Source organism: Toxotes jaculatrix, chromosome 19 (genome assembly GCF_017976425.1).
Source record: "Toxotes jaculatrix isolate fToxJac2 chromosome 19, fToxJac2.pri, whole genome shotgun sequence".
NCBI lineage: Eukaryota > Metazoa > Chordata > Actinopteri > Toxotidae > Toxotes > Toxotes jaculatrix.
Genome location: NC_054412.1, coordinates 4,245,656 through 4,266,887, shown reverse-complemented (window position 1 = coordinate 4,266,887; position 21,232 = coordinate 4,245,656). Strand labels below are relative to the sequence as shown.

Genomic DNA, 21,232 nt, shown 5'->3' with positions numbered 1-21,232 from the left:
GTTGAAAATCCGCACATTTTTGTAAAAACGACTTAGCCGGTGTGAATAAAAGAAAAAATAATAATAACACGACGAAAGCGAGCAGAAGACCTGGTGAAAATACAAACGGGTCAAAAAGGAAAATGTCCACAAAAAGCGTAGAAAATGTTGAAAGAAGCACTTGGTTCCTTATTAAGGCGAAGATACAATATTTATTCCTTGTCTCCTGGGATGCTCCGCTCCGTCTATTGTCCTCCCATTCCTCAGTGCTGATGCTTAATTTTCAAAACTTCTATATTACCAAGGGACCTACGACATCAGCCGAGAAATACCCTGCAAGTACAAAATCCGTGAGCCAGCCCCGTCCGTGCAGAGGGGAGACGCTCGCGTTCCGCCAGCTTTCTGCCGTTACCGAGAGCGCGCGAGGGGGGACTTTTCCATTTCTCTCGCTTTTTGGGGATTTTAACTCGTTTTTATTATTATTCGAACGGGCCAGAGAGGAGAGAAAAAAAAACACGGGTTACTTTGGAGAAAGCACAATGTCAGCGACCTTCCCCGGACTTGTCCACGACGCAGAGGTAGGGTAATTTATTTACTTAACATCCTCTAATTCATGAAATTACAGACGGTGTGTGGTAGGATAAATATTCTTTGGTTTAAAGTGAGTTACGGAGGCATTTCGAGGTAGCATCTGCTCTCAAGAAGTCTCGAACTGGAATATACTGTATCGCATGGATTTAAAAAAAATAAAAATAAAAATGTGCATGGAGGGTAGGAATGATACGAGCATCTCACTGGAGCAGCCGGTAAAAAACGGGGCTTTTTATTAGTGTGTGGAAGCAAATGAGGCTCGTGTGTGAGCCGGTAACAGTGTGATTAGAACATTTTAGGGCGGAACACTCCGCTGTGCCTCACTCTGCTTACCTCCCCATCCAGTGTGAGCGAGAGAGCCGGGACAGTAAATTTGCCAGCAGCTCGGTAATAATAATAATAATATATAACAGCACGCCTTTTAAAACGCTGCGAGGAGAGTGACAGGCATGCCAAAGGGAGGGAAAAAAAATACCGAAGGCTCCTGTTGCCGTGCGCTCGTTCCCCTCCCGGGCGTGTGGAAATGACATCTCCTTCAGGTGGTTTAAAGTGGAAAAAAACGCTTTGAGTGTGTGAGCTGTGTTTTTGAGTGTGTTTGGGAGGCAGAGAGAGGAGACACCGGCTGATGCTAAATGACACGGCTCATATATTTCACCGTCTCTTTATTATCTTGTAGATACGTCACGACGGATCAAACAGCTACCGGCTCATGCAGCTCGGCTGCCTGGAGTCCGTGGCCAACTCCTCGGTCGCCTACTCCTCCTCCTCCCCGCTCACCTACCCGGCGCCGGCGGGGACGGAGTTCGCCTCGCCCTATTTCTCGGCCAACCACCAGTACACGCCCCTCCACCACCAGTCCTTCCACTACGAGTTCCAGCACTCCCACCCGGCCGTGGCCCCGGAGGCCTACGGGCTGAACTCGCTGCACTCGGGCCAGTACTACCAGCAGATCCACCACGGAGAGCCCGCAGACTTCATCAACCTGCACAACGCGCGCTCGGCCCTCAAGTCCTCGTGCCTGGACGAGCAGCAGCGGCGCGAGCTGGGCTGCCTCGACGCTTACCGGCGCCATGACCTGTCGCTGATGACGTCACACGGCTCCCAGGCCTACGGCGTCGGCATGCACCACCCGGACCAGAGGCTGCTGCCCGCCGCCGGCCTGGGCCTCCCTCCGCCCGCAGCAGACGACCTGCAGGTACCGGCGGCCTCCGTGCCTCTTTCCCCGCTCATTCACAGTCTCCCTTCAGCTCAGCGCCTGAGATCCAGCTCCTTTGTGTTCCCTCCCTTTTATATTTCCTCCGGCTTCTGCTTTCTGGTTTATTAACACTAGGATAAGATAGGACATGAGATATGACAGAATAGGATAACAGACCCTTGTAGCTGTCACAAGACCCAGTGCCCCAGTATCCCTGCCCCACTGGCCTACTATTGAAAAACTTTCCCCCCCCTATTGTACGAGCCACACAGCAATTCCAAAATATTGAACAGAAAGACAGCGCCAGATGTCTGTCTGTGCCTGTCTGCTTCATCTGTCTGTCGTCTGTGACACTGACGAGGCTGTATTACATTTGGCCTGTATTATCTCCGGCACATGACCGTGTCCTACTTCGGAGTAAATAACACCGATATCATCTTGAGATCATTTCTGTTGCCAAACCAAACGTGACTGAACAACAGGCTGAGTAAATGTCAGGTCCACACGGCACCGTGCCTCTGAAAGGCAGGCCCGTTTCTAAAGGTTAATTGACTGGCAGTCTATACAATCCTATTGTGAAATCCGCCCTTTATTTTTTCCATGAACACACGTGACCCATATTTTACATAATTCTTTTCGATGTAAAGAAATGGTGGAGATGAAAACGGATTCGCACGGTGCTTGAGCTTCTGTGTGTGTGTGTGTGTGAGAGAGAGAGAGAGAGTATGTGTGAGTGTGTGTGTGTGTGTGTCCGGCTGTCTGCTGAGGCAAAGAAAAGCCGCTGGTTGCTCTATTCTCCGGTAAAGGGCGGATTAACGGATCGGGGTTCAGGGCACAATGCCCAGCTCGAGCGCCATAAAGCACCGTAGTTTATCCAATTACCGACTTAACGTCAATCAACTTTGTTACTTATGCAGCGACATCTGAGCTGGTTAAAACACGTCTCTAGTTAAACACAATTTAACACAGTGACACATAATTTCAGTCACGTTAACTATTTACCAACTCCACACAAGTTCGCCTTTATCGACATTTTTAATGTCATTACGCTACAGAAGTGAGCAAACAGTGAGTGTATCTTAATGTTTTCACTATACCAGCAATAATAAATCAGTTGTATTATTTTAATAACGACAAACACTTAAATCCAAAGAGTAATCGGATGTTTTTAAATTATTTTATAAAAGGCTAATTCAGTTTTCCTGTGATGAATTTATTTTACTTTATTTAAAGGGTGTGGCAGTATGGTCTAAGGATGAGGACATGTTTTAAAATAAAAATACTGAATTGTTACAAACATAGTATCGAGTTTGGGGAATTAAAAGTGAGCCTGCATTATTATTTTTTAAATTATTTTCTAATTGTTCTTTATGTCCTCATTGGTTATTTTATAATGCCACTTGAAATTGTAATTTATTCTGCTTAACTAAAATTAATAGGCTCCTTTTTACTATATTTTATATTTTATTTTGCTTTTTTTTTTTTACTTTTGGCTCCCAGCTGATCGCCGCTATAGAAAATATTAGATTTATTTTAAGCTGTCGGGACATAAAAACAGCGCAGGTTTGACCCTTTTATTGAGCAAAAGAAAGAAACGGCTCGTGAACCTGAGCTTGCACGAGGCGGATGCATGAACGGAACAGATGCGCCTATGGTCTCGTGCAGCCCCGTCGCATCTTTGAGCGCGTTAAAGAGATTTTCATGCTGAACAAAAGCAGCTGCCACACCTTTCTCCCGTCACTAAGCTAATTCATGCAAGACCTCTGCGTTTTGTATATTGATTTTATAATCACTTTAGCTTCGGAGTAGAAGAAAAGAAACAGAGCAGGACCTGGTTAAGAAAGAGCTACAACAAGCTCCTTTTTTCCAGTTTATTTTAATCAGGGGCTTCTGCATGGACCGGGCCTCGAGGCTCGCACGGAGGATTAAGTGTTTTCTGAATAAAAAGCGCGTGTTCTCCTTTCTTGATGACATTGTTGATAACACGCGAGTCTGATCTGGACCAAAATGGCGGCGGTAACAGGTTTCCATATGGATTTACGCAGGCCCTACATATTGCAGTGTGCTTGTTACGTGCAGCCCACAGAGTAACATCCCAACAGGTTGGTGGCTGCAACACATTCTGGACACTTTTCGCTCATTTCTGAGTCTGGGCGAGTTGTGCTGTCCCCCGCTTCATAGCCTGAAGCCTTTCAAATTAAGCTCGTTTCTGGGTGAACCGTGAGCTGCATCCTTTATTCTGCTGTGCCCTCAGTCTTACTCAGAGCCTGCTAAGTGATGTACACTTTCTAACAAAAAGGCTTCCACCACTAGAAAACTGTTCAAAAGGGGCGAGCAACAGGGCAGCCTGGCATCACCAAACAGCGTAAGAGTAACTATTTCGTGAGTTATCACCACGCAAATATATTTTTTTGCTTTTGTGTGTCATTTAGTTTCTTCTGACTTATATTCTGCAGAGACTCCTACTCCTACCCCATCATTATCATAATCTACTAACTATATCAGGTTAATTTTTATGTTTCAACAGGTTGTGTTGTCGGTAAAGAAATGGTCATCTCTCCACAGTGGAGGTGTGTGGGGAGTAAACGGCGTTAAAAGACACGCGAAACGCTTAAAATACACAAGACAAATGTCCTTAAAAGTGGTGCGATATTTACACGCCATGCATGCATTTTTTTTGCAATCTCACTGACAAACTTAACTGTGTTGCACAAAAATATAAAGGAACTATAAAAGGGGGCTTCCAACCTGAGGGTCGAGACTCTCCAGAGGTGTCACCATTTAAATCTTAGGGGTTATGAGATCACTGAGGAAACATTTTAAAAATCTGACTTTTCCTAAATATTTTCTTGTGTTTTCTTATTTTTCCTTAAGACTTATCAAATTTTTAAATTAAAGAATCTAAAAAGGGGCAAATCACTTATTAGATTAAAGTTTTGACAATGGGTCGTTTTTAGGTTGGGAACCACAGATCAATTGGCATGAACGCATAGGTCCTTTATGATGTTGTGGTCTAAAAAAAACATTTAAACATGCCCGTGGGGCGTATTAGATCAACAATAGTGCTATTATTATCTCCAAATTTTATTAACCACGCTGTTTTCTTTATTCCACTGTGCCCTTTTCGGTGTATGTTTTATTTTCATCTATGTGTAGATGGATTTTCTGTGTGCTGGTGAGTGAAAAGGCGCACGAACACCTCCGTTCATTGATCATAAAGCATCACAGCTCCCACGTAAAGAAAAACGAGGCAAACGTTATTATGTTCTGCTGCATCTGAAGCCTGACAGCTGAGTAAACTGTGCTCCAGCGGTGTAAAAATCTGGGTGAAGCGGTTTCACCTCCCTGCTCGTCCTAATGAGTGCGTGTCTCCGCAGGGCTCCGTGGAAGCGCAGTGTGGGCTCGTGCTGAACGGCCAAGGGGGCGTCATCCGGAGAGGTAAGGCCCCGTTTATTCTCTGCTGTTGTACCGGAGGCCGTGAGCACTCACGGCTCCACACGACAAGACAAGCGAGCAGACAGACAAACAGGAACACCCCTCTCTTGTCTGCTGTCAACATGTTACAGCGGGAACGGTCCCATTTTCTCGCCTATTTAAACACTAACACACTGTTCAACAAGCGCAGAGACGGTGCTCCCCAGCTCCAGCGTGAACTGGACTGTCACTCAACACACACGTGTTTTTCTTCCCCACCAGCCACCCCAAGTGTTGCGTTTCAGTTTGGTTGAGAAAATAAAATTAAGTGTCAGCAGTGTCATAACTTAATTTGGCATTGACGTAATACAGACACGCTATGGTGCACATGACATGTATAGGGAAATGTGTATTTGACACATATCCTGCTGAACTGTGTCACACAGTAATCTACATCACAACAGACACTTCCTTTTTGAAGTCAAACCTGTAGGCGACATTTTAACCGTGCAGACTGACGGCTTGCCTTTGTTTCCATAAAACAAACAGACTACTTTAATGCAATATTAATGTTTATTTTGAGATCATAAAATTATTATAATACTCAAACATTGTTGATGATCTTATCTCACGTATGTAATGATGTTAAATATGAAAACACGGGGTAAAAATAATAATCCTGTATTTGTAGTAGCCTATAGAAAACAATGAATAGGCTGGCAGGCTGGAAAATAATTTATAATGTCAAAAAAGGACTATATCATTATTAAAGTATAGATCTGTTAGGTCTGTTGTCAAAATAAATTTAATTCAGCTCGATTAAAAATAATAAAGATAAAGCAAGAAAACTACGGTAGGCTATGATTTAAAAAATATATTAGAGAATTACCTTAAACAGAAAAGGGCAATCAAAAATATTATTTTTATTTAGCTGTTCTCGGTATGTACCAGGCGTTTGTCTGCTTCTGGCCAGATTTTCTTTTACATCTTTATTTGTGGGCTGTAATGTAAACAGCATCACAGCAGTCATTGTTTTTTTTGGAGCGCAGTATTATTGTTAGTTGAGAGTTTAATCGGGGCTGAGTCGTGGAAGCGGCTCAGGTTAACTCTTCAGGTAAGGATGAGGACTCGGTCTGTACCAACACACAGCAGACCAGCCAATTTCCTCACGAGTGGGTTTAAACACGCTGTGGATGTGGTGCTTTTGCTCCATCACAGCCTGCTCCTGTGTTTTTTTTTTTTTTTTTTTTTAGTCGGGACTATGTGTAGTTTTCCACACAGAGAGAGGAAGGCTGTGTCTCGGGTTTAATTTTTCATCAGCTCTGCCTAGGTGTTGGGGCTTTTCTCTCGGATTGACGCGGGAATCCCTTCGCTATCACTTTCGGTTAATGGTGCGCCATATTTGGCCCTGAGCTCAGCCGCTGCAACCATCACAACCAATAATCTTTGCTTTACCTCCCGCTCCCGTATCGATAGCTTCTCTCGCCTCGGGCGCACGCTTTGATATGCTAATGCCGAGCGGGGCCCCGGATTCAGCCGAGATCATATTAATGTTGTTCTTTCTGACTGCGGCTTTGGCGGCATGAATATTCACATAACCTTTTTCAAAAGAGAATCACTCAAGAAACGCGGATCCTACTTAGGAGGAGTCGTCTGTGTTTTTAATCACCCTGCTATCCCTCTTCCAGTTCAGCTCTAGCAGCAGCCTCACAGATCAAGCTGATCTGTCAGACGCGCGCCCCCGCCACCACAGCCCATGCACGCGCCTCCCTCTTTACTGTCAAGACATTGGCGGGCTTTTTTGGGGCTATAAACATTGTTGTTAAAATATGAGGAGAATGACATTTGGCCCGTATCTCTTTTTCTTTAATTTTCGTGGCAAACTCGTAAAAGGCGCTTGATTCCGCGTGTGATCCCGCCCGCCGCTCGCGCCGCAGCCCGAGGCTACTCTCCGTTGCTTAAATACCGTTATCGCCTCTGGGCCCGCGCGCTCCACTGACTGCACTACCGGCAATAGCTCTTTTCGATTGCCCTTGGCAACATAAAATACAAACTACTTTGAATCAAAACATTTTTAGGGGAATTAATATGATGTGAACCCGCGGCTTTCAGAGACGCGCGCCTCTGTCAGAGCGCGTGAGTCTGACAGACAGGTCTGCCCGGTTTGTGTCACAAGTAGACAAAGACGAGCCGGACTTCACACGCGCACACCACACGTGCACACGCACGTGTGCGCGCGCGCACACACACACAGGAGCTTAACCAATAGTATCAATCGATTCCCTCGACCTGGAATCCTCCATTTTTTTGACAGCCTGAGTGAAAGACAAGTCCCATCCTGCCTTGCGCAAAGTGCAAAGTGCTGTCCACTGGACTACAACAGGCTTTTGTTTCCACTCTATTGCATTGTCACAGGTGTGCTGTGGGCACGAGTCGCTGTCCACGTGCTGAAATGAGAGGCGCAAGCCGCTGTCCGCGGTGCTGAACCCGGATGACATGTTTTTGAAGCCACAGGTCGAGCTGCCTTCCTGCGGCCAGAAAAAATGACGCGAATGCAGCAACATTTCCGCTGATTTTTAAATAACAGCTTCTCGGAGGAGGGGGAAACTATAGCGTAAAGATTATATTTGGTCACATGTGAGGCTTTGCTGGTGGCCAAACTGCTCACAATGCCCCGAAAAGATTAGTGTGTGCAGCCAATCTTCGCCTGCAGCGGTGTTCTATTCGGCCTAAATGGCATCCTTTTTCTTCATTCCATCATATCCAGCATGGCCTAATAACAAAGCGACACACCCTGCTGTTAGATTTGATAATGAGGGAGATGAATAATAGAATATAGCCTACAGTACATCAGACGGAAACCTTGCGTTTCAGCTGCTTGAGACGTTAGTTCAAGTGAAAGTTTAATAATAATAGGCCTAGTCAGAACAGTCGATATATTCCACGAGGATCCAGCAAGACTGATTCAGATGCAATTAATAATGTGAAAGAGCCTTCACTATCACAACCACAATCATTTATTCACACAGCCAGGAACCTCAAGTACACAATGAAATCAACTTGGTGGTTGGTGGAAGATGATTAAAGGAAGGTTTTGTTTTTGTTTTCCCTCCTGGGACTGCAGCAGACAGTTCTTACACACAGACAAATATTGAGCTGAAACAGAAATATAAATATATGTACATAGTAAAAAAAAACTAAATGTAATATTTAACCAGTGAAAAGCAGTCTGATGAAGTGCTGAGAGGAAAAACATTGACCATGTCATTGAAGATTAATTTTACTTGAGCATATGTATTTTTATGTGCTGAGTATGCAGTACTATCACTATCACTTCTGGCTTAATTTTGGATTAAAATAATATTTTGAATTTGTCAGATAAACTGGCTGATTAAGCGTTCTTTGATGGACTAAAAAAAACGATCCTACTTCTAAAGATAAATTAGCATTGACACAGGATTAGCATTGTGTGTGTGTGTGTGTGTGTGTGTGTGTGTGTGTGTGTGTGTGTGTGTGTGTGTGTGTGTGTCAAACTAAAGGTAGTCTATATAAAAAAGGACAAATTCTCATTCATTATTTTTTAAAACGTGGAAAAATCTTCAGTAAAGTCTCTGGGCATTCCCTTATTGTGAATAGTTAGATACTGCAGATATATTATTACATTACTGCACCAATAAATGGGACAAGAGACTTCCTGTTTGTTCTGCTCACAGACACGTAGTTGATTTTTATTCCTTGTATCGCGCCCTGATATGTGTTATCCTTTGAAATAAGAGCCAGGGAGACCTCATGCAAAGTTTGTACACAGCTAAAGCCACCCTCCGAGAACAAAGGTGCAAAACAGCCTCAGTGTCTGCACACCTGTCCCTGAGGCAGGATCCACTCAGGGTTCATCCACTGAAACTTTTCCATGTAAAAGCAAATTAGCATGTTTTCTGCAGAAGTACATGTCTCAGAGTGTTTCATGAACAATGCTGAACCAAAACTCCAGAGCTCTGATACATTCAGGGTTAGGGTTGAGGACATGGCCTGTGACTCAAGGATTTTCTGTGCACAGACAGAAGTTTGTGGTCGTGTCCTTGTCTTAACATGTTTAAATGCAAACACAGAGAACCTGAACATCCAGAGCGCCTGGATCTTGTTTGCATATTGTTATCAAAATATACCAAAGCTTTACTACACAGAACTACAGATGGTAATACAAGTGGCCCCAAAACATAAGTAAAGAATTTTTGCCATTCATTTAGAAAAAGCAGTTACCAGCCTACAGTAGCCCTGAAAACAGCCGGGTTGGTGGAGACTGTATACACAGAGTCAGTTATCTAGCACAGCTCCATGCCTGTCCTCAAAGCCACCTGAAGTTGTTAGTTGCAGTTTCATAAAACACTTGTGCACTTCCCTGACACTCTCTGACACTTTGACAATGCAGCACCAGCCATCTGCGATAATTTGATGGTCACCTTTTGCCATTTTAATGAGTTTAAAGATCCAGTTTCTGGCTGCTGAAGTCGTCTTACAGAAGGCTGACATGGAGCTGCTGTAGCTAACTCACTTTGTGTTATGAGGACACAGAACCTCAACCAGTGCTTCAGCTGATGGTGAGAGCACAACAACAACAACAAACATTTCAGTTTTGTGGTCAGCTACTCCTCCGACACCCTAACCATTCCAGTGATGCTGCCGCTTGTCCCTGCTGGAGCTTGTTCTAACAGGTGTGTTGCTGTTTGTGCACAGGGGGGACATGTGTGGTGAATCCCACAGATCTGTTCTGCTCGGTACCGGGCCGGCTGTCACTGCTCAGCTCCACTTCCAAGTACAAAGTCACCATCGCCGAGGTGAAAAGAAGACTGTCCCCGCCAGAGTGCCTCAACGCCTCCTTACTGGGCGGCATATTGCGCAGGTCAGTACAGACGGGACAGAAATGTGACTGTACACCCAGAAAAAAAACAAGGGTCGTCACAGCCGTCAAGACTAATTCTACAGTAACTACAACCACAAAAGTTCCTCATTCAGCAACAAGGTCCAAAATACCCTCTCACAAATCTCACTGACAGCTGACCAACATCTTGATTATTTGGGCAAAAATGTTTAAACCATGGAATTCACTCACTATCAGCCCCAGAGCCTGAGAAACCCAAACGTCAATGGAGTACATCACTATTAAATTATATTAGAAAAAAGTGTGATAGTAAAAGGGTGGATAAAGTAGCAAGGAAACATTTCAGGTTGTAATAATGAAAAACAAAACTATAACACAAACTATGACGTCCTAAATCAACAATTTATAGAGACGGTGACACAAAAACCTAAACACTGAGAAAGGTATAACTCAGTGCATGGTTCTATTAGAGTGTCAGAATGTTCCTGTTATTTTGTCCACCCCACGTCTGCAGCCAAACTACCGTCTTTTAATAAAATAATAGTGAAGTGATGAGGCGAGTGTAACGGAGGGGGATTTTAAAAGTGAAAGCACAGGTTTTTTTGGGCGTAAATCTGGCTGGTGAACAGTGGAGAGAGCTGCCTGAGTCTTTGTAGCCCTCAGATGAATCAGAGGATATACAGTAGCGCCCACAAAGACTATTGTAGGCGAACGAGGGGCCGGGGCTGCACGCGCCGCCATGCCCAGGGAGCCAGAGGGAGGCGAGACCAGGCCAAAGCATGCCAGGATCAGAGGAACCAGAGGAAAGCAAGAGTTGCCAGCGCTGTATTATTGATGAGGTGGAGAGAGAGGGAAGGGGGGAAGAGAGAGAGAGTATGGCTGGTCCTACAAGATGAGGCATCAAAAAAGTAAAAAAAACAAAAAACAAACTTGCAAATAGAGGTGTTGATCCTCGTCTGGAGTAAAATAAAATCAAATCGACATCACAGAAATATCTGCAACAGCTGGAGACCTTTGCCACGTTTTCACATTCAGGTTGGATTTGTGTCATTTGCCAAAGAGTGAGAAGTGTGTAAATGTACAGAATTTCATCCTGAGTGAAACTGTTGTGCAGGTAGATCTGTCTAGACATCTTTTAAATAATAGAAAAATAAAAGTAAATTCAACCAAAACACCCCAAAAAGGATTTTTAAAGTTTTCTGGGATAGGAGTTGAGCACATACATTTTAAGAAAATAAGCAATGACAGGAACCATTGTTCCTCTGTTTTCCAAAATAGAACTTCTCACTTTGGGTATAGAAAGACAAATGCTCGAACAATAAAGGAGGAAACTCAGGGGAACTGGTGACTATATCTATGTGTAAAGAAAGTATATTTGATACATAATGAGTTGACATGTTTTAATTTCATACTCTTTGATGTTATGATTAATTTCATGGCTTTGTCAAAGCAAAGCAAATCCATATTCTTCCATCCTCACTTTCAAGACTTAATTAAACACACATTTCTTTGTAGAATAAGGAGGCCGGATGATTATATCCATACTTTGGCTCAGGTTCTTTGAAAAGTGATTGGGTGATCAGTGATATGTGATCCAGATATTCTGTCTTTTATGTGTCGTATATTTAAAAAGTGTGATGCTGTGGGCTACGTGATGTAAAGTTGTTTTACTTTTCCGCAGAGCGAAGTCTAAGAACGGGGGCCGGTGTCTTCGGGAGAAATTAGACCGTCTAGGCCTCAACCTGCCGGCAGGACGGAGGAAAGCTGCCAACGTCACACTGCTCACCTCCCTGGTGGAAGGTGAGGGTCTTTCTAAAGTCTCTCAGGATATTTAACTTACAGTTTAATATAGCACGTTTTATATTTAATCCTCTTTGGCGTTTGTTTCATCAGTCTTTTTCCTGTGTTTGTGCTCAGGTGAGGCGCTCCACCTGGCGAGGGACTTTGGCTACACCTGTGAGACAGAGTTTCCCAGCAAGGCAGTGGGGGAGCATTTGGCGAGGCAGCACAGTGAGCCGAAAGAAACCAGCGCACGCAAGAAAATGGTTCTGGCTACCAAGTAAGAATACACACACACACCATACACACACACACACACCATACACACAAACACACATAAATAAAGCAGGAAGGTGGCGTGCTGAAATAGTTTATGGTTTAAACTGTTTTTGTGCTTTCTCTGCAAAATACAATTTTATTCTGAAATCATCCTGAAGTCAGTGATTTCTTCTCTTGGAGGGATTGTGTTGGACCCTTCAGGCCACAAGTTTTTTTTTAAAGATTTAAGTTATTGTTTGGATATAAGCCTCGAAGTCTAGGTGAAAATCATGATCAGTTCCAGAGGTGCAGCAGGGCCTAGAAATTTTTTAAAGCCAATTTTTTCTCCGATTTTTACGTTTACTCAGCACCTTATTTGCCCTCGACAATCATTTTATAGCTGCAAATTAATCACCTAAATGTTTTGAGTAAGGACACGTTCACACTCATTATCACACGTATGGGGCCTGTATTTATTTAACAGTAAGAGCTGTATTTCTATCATATCCTTAAAAGCACCATTGCAGATGGAGTACTGAATGTGCTGAGGAATAAAGTCATCCCAACAATGATTTGAAGAAATTCAAAACGACAGCCTGGACAAATGTTGAAAACCAGCTTTGACTTTACATCTGCAGAATTTCTGGTTTCCTGTTGTGAAAATGTTTTGCTTGTTTTTGGATTGACATTGAACTCGTCTTGCTCGTACATGTAGTTTTACCTCAGTAGTTTGCTGAGAGGAAATAACTTGCATTTATGTTTGGGTTGATCCAAAATGGTGAGGACGGGTACAAGGAAAAAAATAAAAAAGACAAATTGTGACGGTTGTGTTGGGGACAGATGGTAAACCCTCAATCCCTCCCTCCTTCTGTCTGTCAGGCAAATCTGTAAGGAGTTCCAGGACTTATTGAGCCAAGATCGCTCTCCTCTGGGCTCCTCCAGACCAACCCCCATCCTGGACTTGGACATCCAGAGACACCTCACACACTTCAGGTAACACACACACACGCTTAATGTATAACAAATAATGAACAATCATTCCAATCTGGACTCACACTCTACAATAAAAACTACTGAGAGGAGACAGTTTTCTTGCTCTCCGTGCCGCTCTCCGTTTTGGCTCTGACCTCTTTGCCATTTTCGAAAAGATGCAGCTGTGCAGATTGTTGTTTGGCACAGGCGACAGAGGAGGAGGGAACAGCGGCTTGTTAGCAGAAATGTCACATCTATGGCGTCATCCTCTGCAGAATATACAGTTTTATCAAATCTCCAAAGGGAAATGTCCTGTAGCTGAGAAACAAGATATGAGCTGGGCTGTATAAACACAGACATGACAGACTGAACAGCAGCTTCCTTCTGGCAGTTTGAAAGTCTGGTTTGAAAGGTGACCGGGCATTTAACTCTGCAAGAACCTGCCTGAGGATCTAACTGGGAAAGCAAATTGGTATCATACTATAAAACTGATTCATAAAACTGATTTTATGGCCAGTTATTTTTTATTTTACTTTGTGTATTTGTCTGTTGTTGTCCTGCAGCCTTGTGGTGCTTTCATATTTTTACTAGCGTGTGTTTTTATTTAATTGGGAGGTCAACTCTGTTTTATAATACACACAGAAACTGAAAACAACAGAATTAAGAGCACTATGGTAGACTAAATTTTGGAACCTCAAAGAAATATAGTAATATAGTTAGTAAATTTAGTAATTTGCACAAACGTGATAATGAGTTTGATGAAACAGTTGTAGTTTTCAGTGTTTCCACATGAATTATAATGGAAACAGGGTGGAAACAGCATTTAGACCATCACAGGACATTAAAACTCTTCTCTGACAGGGCTTAGTCCAACTAAAGAAACTCTTTTAGCAGGATTAGAGGCTCCATAATACAGGGAGGGGAAGGTTTCACTGCAGTGTACAGACTGAGGGAAGAACAGGAAACCTGCATCACCCCAAGTGACGTGTTGACTCCTATTTGCGCCTGAGTGGATCAAAGGTTTTAGTTTGCCCTGGCTCTGATGATCATTTCTGTCTTCCCTCCTGACAGTCTGATCACTCACGGGTTCGGCACGCCGGCGGTCTGTGCAGCTCTCAGCACCTTCCAGACGGTCCTAAGCGAGATGCTCAACTACCTGGACAAAAACTCGAGCGGGAAAACAAGCGGACCCACCGACCAACAGATCAACAACAGCTCGGAAAAGACGCAGCTCCGGAAAACAGCCGAGCCCCAGAGCAAAGATGGGAAAACAGAAAAGACTGAGTAGCCCCCACCCACCCTGTCCCCGTGCCTTGGAGCGCTGCATTTAGGAGTGTGTGTGTGCGTGTGTGAACTTGGAAAGGATTTGTTAAATCCCATGCATTACTGTGTCTTCATTGGGACAGTTCATATTTATTGTTATTTATTTATCTTATGTTGAAATGTAACACTAACCTGAAGTGTCCCAAATAAGACATCCTGATGTGGGAGTGAAAATAACACATCCTCCTGTAAGCGTGTGTGCTGTTTATGTGCGTATGTGTGTGTCTGTGTGTGTGTGTGTGTGTGTGTGTGTGTGCGTGTGCGATAAGACAAGGAGGAGCCTCGCCATGGAGACGGCTGTGACTCATCCAAGACTTTTATTTGTTTATTTATTAATTTTGAAAACAGGAAGTAAACATGGACATGCTGACATCAGAGTTTTCCAGGACAGGGGTGGAAACTGCCAACACAACATAACACACATCACACAGACATCACACACACATCACACACATCACACACATCACACACACACACACACACACACACAAAAGGGTTTTGGGCAATTTGATCCCAGTCCAGCTCATTCAGGTGTAGCGTTTCTGCAGAAATACAAAAACTGAAACACTTTTTTTTTTTTTAATCCTCTGAAGGTTCATTTTATCCATTTTGTATTAAATTCAAATCAAGAAAAATCTCTGATATCAACCACAAAGGTCCCTGTTTTGCTTAAAGTCAACTGAATTAAAATAATTTCACTTTCCAAACATTTTCAACAAAAAAAAAAAAAACTGACCCCTGACCCAAACCCAGATACATGAGACACTCTCACACACACACAGTCTGTGTTTCACGCCCCTCCTGTACCTGTGAGAACACTTGAACCACATCAATTTTTTATTTTTACGCTCTACAATCAGTGCCATAGCAACCAGTGTGTTTACCATGTGGACGACAGAGAAAAAGAGACTGGTTCTGGATGTGAGACTGATGTAACGCCACTGCCTGGGGTAGGATACACTTTGGTGTGTGTGTGAGTGTGTGTGAGTGTGTGAGTGAGAGATAAAGACAGTGAAAGTGAGAGAGAAGGGTCCAACTCAGCCATTTTGTAAAAGGCGACTTTGCGGTTGCCGTCGTTACTCTTCCCTGTGCATGTCTATCTTTGTACACTCCCCAGATCGCAAGTTTAGCCGACACGAGCTCTCTGACTCGCTCATGAACATTTGCAAAGATATATATAAATATTTAAATTACTTTTCTTGTAGGCTTTAACTATATATATGTTAAATCCCTACCTTCTAAAATGCTGGTGTTCAATAAAGACAGTTGCTACGTGTTCTACTATTTACTCTGGCTTTAAGATGTGCTGCACACACTCACACACACAGACACACACACCATATATAAACATACATACACACAGAAGGAGGCAACAGAGCAAGTAGAGACTAAAGAGAAGCAGTGTAGATCAAAGCCAGCAATTGTGAATTATCCATACGAGTTCACAGTGTTAAAATTATAAAAAGTCAGAGTTCCTCTCTAATGTTGTGAGAGAAGGCTCTACCTACAGAAAAGTTCAAAAGCCTCCTTTGTGTGCATGAGCATGTGTGTGTTTTTTTTTTCAGTTTGAGCGACTTCTGTCAGGATTATTCTGCTTATTTAAATTTCAAAAAAAAAAAAAAAAAAAGAAAGAAAGAAAAAGAAAGAAATCTGACAGAGAGAGGAGCAGCTGCCTGCTGGCGTCTCCATCCGGGCTCTGTAGGTTCTGTTTACTCTTTAATATTCTAGTCGTTTAAAAGGAGGTCACGTCCACTGCATAACACAAAAATACATAATCAGACAGATTGCATTTACAGTGACGGTTTGTCACACTGAATCAATGCAAGCAAAGCCTCAGGTGGGAAAGTAGCAGAAGCAAAGAGAGTGATGTAAAAGAAGGAAGCGACACAGGTGCAGTATTCCCCGTCTCGCTGTTATTGTTTGGCCTGGTGTTGGACAGATGGTGTGTTACCTCCCAAATAACACACACATGCAGTCAATGTTTTATGATGCTGGGACAAAGCTGAATCATTGATAATGCAGAGGAAAAATGTCCAAAAAATACATGATGACAAATAGTAAATTATAGTTTTTCCCTCAGGTGTTTTTCTTTTAGCTTTAACAGCAATGCACTATTGCAGCACTACACCATTTATTATTGTGGGGCTTCAATGATGAAGACTGATACCTATGATACAGTGTATTTTTGTATACACTTGAACAACAGCATTTCAACCAATAAGTCCAACCACTAAAACCCTAAATGATTTAAACACCAAAAAAACAAAAAACAAAACTGCGATTTCAGAAACGCCATCAAGCAACTATCACAACATTTTGCCTTTGTGCTGAAACTGTTAGCCGATTGGTTGATTAGTCGCCTGATAGAAAATTAATCAATAATTCTGATAATTATGTAAATCATTCATCAACCAAAAATACAGTCACTGCTGGTCAGAAACAAAACCAAAGTGAAGGCGTCGCCTCTTCTCTGCGGAGATTAAACAGTTAATGGAAAACTGAATGCAGTTATGACTCAGTGATGAAAATTGTTGGTTACAGCCCTGTTTGGTTTATAATCATCATTTTACTTAATAATGCTCACAGATTTTGTCAAAAGACACAGAGGAACAGCTTTTCACTGCTTCAGGGTTTTACTCATCAGAACATTTTGATCCAAAATCATCTTTTTTAAAATCGGCCACAAACAAACTTCAGAGGGAGCTTTCAGCTGTTTCAGAACTACATCAGTTATTCAATGGTTTCAGTGGATTCCTGGATATATTTGGTGCATATGCTGAAGCACCTCATGAAACCAGAATGGAGACAATGGAGAGTGACAGCGTTTACATTTATGCTTTCCACCACCAGGAGGCTGATTCGAATGTCGCCTGCTCGTTTACAGAAACTCCAATATGACACGAACGCAGTCAAAATAAAATCTAAAAAATTAATTTTACACATTTTTGGGGGCAGTTGCTCGGAAACATAATATTTAGGTGGAGGCAAGGTCCTAATCTTTTGCTGCTGAGAGGAACTTGATTCACGTGAGTGGCTGATGTGGACGAATCAGCCTGATATGTAATCAGACTCATGCATCTCAGCCACTGTGTGTGGAGATGCAACTGAGTGATGTGTACGAAGCAAAGCAGCTTTCCAAATTGGCTCTTTGATGGTTCCTGCATCTCACTGGAGAGTGTGAGCAGCAACAAATGAGCACAAACACACACACAGACACACACACATGCAAACATACATCCGGAGAAAGTAACTTAATCACACTTTTGTTTATTACTCGGGTGATAAACATGTAATCCCAGCGAAAGACGTCCCTGCTGGCCCCACATTAGAATAATAAGCAGCTTGATCAAAATGAGCTGGAAAATGAAATCGATACGTTGCCTCTGCCGGAGTTTCTGTAAACTGACAAACGGACAAGAATGAATCACAAGTTTGACATCAGCAATGCATAATGTGATGGGGCGGCCGATGCATTATTCACACAGGCTATTGATCGCGTTACAATCCGGCTCTCTGTTATCACCACATTAAGCATCAGAGCAGATTTTCTGTTTCACTGTTCTCCTACTCAGCCTTCAGTGTGCAATATTGTTTATTTGGTCATTTCATCCACTTCTATTTACGAATCGTTTCAATGCAGCGCAGATATTTATACACAGAGGTGGGGTTTAACATGCAGAGCACACACTGAAAATGAACATCTTCAAACCAGAAATGCATGCAATGAATACTGCCATTTATATAGAAGTGAATTAAACAGTCTGAGGTCTCAGTGGGACTATAACTCCTGCTGACTGAGCCCCACAGTCACGAATACCAAACTCTGCCAACTTCTAAGCCCCATCTCTCCAGTCTCTCTCCTCTGAAGCTATAACCCTCCTCCTCCTCCTCCTCCTCCTCCTCCTCCTCCTCCCTGGCTTCTCTGCTAAAACCTCTTCCTCCTCTGTCCTGATCCCGCTCAGTCCCAGAAACATTCAAGTCCTTTTCTCCTCAGCCGCCATCCCAACTGTCCCCGTCACTCTCTGTCAACCCACACACACACACATACACACATAAAACACACAGCACAGGAGCTGCTGCAAAAGAGGAACGCCCTGTTCTTCATTTAGTGATGATCATTCTACTCTGCTTCCACTTCTACTATCAGATCGTGATAACTAATGTATAATGTAGCATAATAGACTCTGGCTGACATTGTGGTACGAGTACAACCTTTAACTCAGGTGCTAATTTGCATCACATTACTGCTTTGGTTCTGAATGCAAAGGGAGGATTTAGTCATTTTATCTTTCAGTCCTCTTTAAACATTTAATAGCCGCCCCAGAATTTATGTGGCCGTTATTATTAAGATGTCGACAGTGGTTTCATTTATACCAAACAACCTATAAAACCTAGACAGCCAGACAACAGGGAAACACTGCTGAAAACCAGGGGGGTTTGTTGATTCTTGATTCGACCTCTTTATGGTATTTACTTCCATTGTATTAGAGGAAGTCTTGAGCCTGTAAATGTTCACTAATAGGCCTTTTTCACAGCAGGCGCTTTGATTTGTCATGAAAGCACAGGTGTTACTACTAACAGTAACAGTGGCTCTGTTCTATTCTTGTGTGCCGGGGAGCGATGACAGTGCGCCTGCATGCACAGCGCCAGGAGAAGAAGCTGAATCGTTCGTTTTATCATTTTACACCTGTGCTTTTCCTACTGTGACATATTGAAATGCCTTCTGTGAAAAAAATAAATAAATAAATAATAATAATAATAATAATTTGGGTCTTATAAATATTTGCTGCTGACATTTTCCTAAATGCATTCTTAGGTCCCATTAATCCCATTTAAAGGCTTGAGACACAGTTTCATGCTGATAGTTTATCAAATCAGAGCTGAGCCCAGATCTCCCTGCTGTTCCCTCCTCGCTTGGCCTTCATCCCCTTTCTGTGGTGCTCTAGCGCGACCTAGTGGTCAACAGCTGAAGTGTAGCCTGAGTCTGCACAGTCACAGAGTCCTTTCAGACTGGATTAGGTTTGAAAGGTAAGTCCTGATAAACATGTAGAAGGAAGCAGAATCTTAAGGTGCTGTTACAATACTTATTGAATTAATACTTAATTCAATAATTACTTAAACAAAACAAAATTCATAAATCCCCAACAAAACATAAATCACTGTGTAATTTAAATAATCCATCTTGCCTTCCTTTCCAGGCTTTGGAGAAACTTTAAAGAACATTGATCATCTGTAGAATATTTCAGGGTTTACATAATGATACCCCACTCTCTCTCACTGGTGCCATTGCATTCATTGCTATAGTAGCTGAGAATCTACACAGGCATCTTATTGTGTCTGTGAGTCTGTTTCTTTTGCTTTTCATCAGCACTTGTGACTAATCAAACACTAAAGGATTAAAGCTTTTCCACATTTTGTCCAGTTATTTACCACAGTCACAGTTTGTACAGTCCTACTTTTCCTTGAACAGCAACTGCCTCGATTGTGATGCAATGGAGAGACCTAGCAAGGAGTGCTGGACGTCTTATCACACTAATCGTTAGCAAATATAGAGGACTAAAACTTCTGAATCTGAACAGACGTGCAATCTGCAACCAAAAGGGTCAGAGCAAGTAAAAATAAATAATTACAGTTAAATAAAAGACATCCCGGGCCTCCACCTGACTGAAATCCCACGGAAAGTGAAAACGAGGACAAATGCGTCTCATTTGTTTATGGCTGCAAACAAAAAGACAGGGAGCAGATAGAGCAGTATTAGTGTGACATGTGTGTAATGTATGCTGATACATCGTGAGTCAAAGCCCTGCAGGACAACAACCACAACCATGCCTCCAGACTTCCAGACTGTCAGGACATCTGTCATCGCTGAGAGTCATATGCCCTGCCATGTGTGTGTTTGTGTGTGTGTGCGTGTCTGTGTGAGGAAGAGATAGAAAGAAAAAAAGAAAGAAAGAGAGGGAGAGAGAGGGGGGGAGAGAGGGAGAGAGAGGGATGGGTGAATCTTTGGCAGCGGGTCATTCCAGAGAACATGGGAACAGCCGTGCCTCTTAAACATTCATGTCTGGTATTCTCAGTGGCAGGGTTTTTTTTTGTTTTGTTTTGTTTTTTTGTGCATCAAACATCAAAGGAGATTAACTGTGGCTGCCATGTCAGAGAGAACGTACACAGAGATACAGCAGCGTGTAGGCAGATTTACAGACAATAAAAGTGCAGAGATAACTTCACACCGATCCATCTGAACTCAGTGCAGACTTCCACAACGTCCAGAACTGAAGCCAACAAGGACAACGTTTAATTTTAGCAAAATTCCTCATGATATGCAATTTTAAGGCAAAAATATGAAGCTCTATCTCAAGACTACACACACACACACACACACACACACACATTTCCTAATAAGGACATATTTTGAATAGCACTTGTTGTCAACCTTTAACAGCCATAGCAACAAAATTTGTCTTTCTTCATTTAAAAATAATCTTTATCTGCAACACTAACTGAACAGAGAGAGACGAACCTCACCAGCTTCACTGAGGCCTTCTGAAGACGAATATATGGGACAATAACACATGACATATGTGTCTCAGTCAACACATAGCTTTGATGGATGCAAGTGTGGTCTTATGACACTAGGGGGAGCAGTTTACACACACTTGAACAAAACCTCACTGAGAAGCATTGAGGGGTGGTTGTAAGTAAATGTGACAGCAAATATATGTTTATACTCTGTTTGTGATAGATTTAAATTTGAATTTTATGTAATTTTAATAAATAAAACGAATCTTTGTCCTCCAGCCTGTTAATTTTCCACACTTTAGTTATTTGGAAAAGATGTAGATCAC

At 42.7% G+C, this 21,232-nt stretch overlaps 1 protein-coding gene across 1 annotated transcript; it reads left to right on the top strand.

Moving 5' to 3' along the window:
• Nucleotides 1–518: 518 nt before the first annotated feature.
• On the top strand, nt 519–14,355 carry tfap2d (transcription factor AP-2 delta (activating enhancer binding protein 2 delta)). Its single transcript, XM_041064666.1, has 8 exons — nt 519–557; nt 1,247–1,765; nt 5,143–5,203; nt 9,914–10,079; nt 11,740–11,858; nt 11,976–12,117; nt 12,975–13,088; nt 14,139–14,355. Exons 1-8 carry the CDS (start codon nt 519–521, stop codon nt 14,353–14,355), a joined length of 1,377 nt encoding a protein of 458 aa, XP_040920600.1.
• Nucleotides 14,356–21,232: the final 6,877 nt, after the last annotated feature.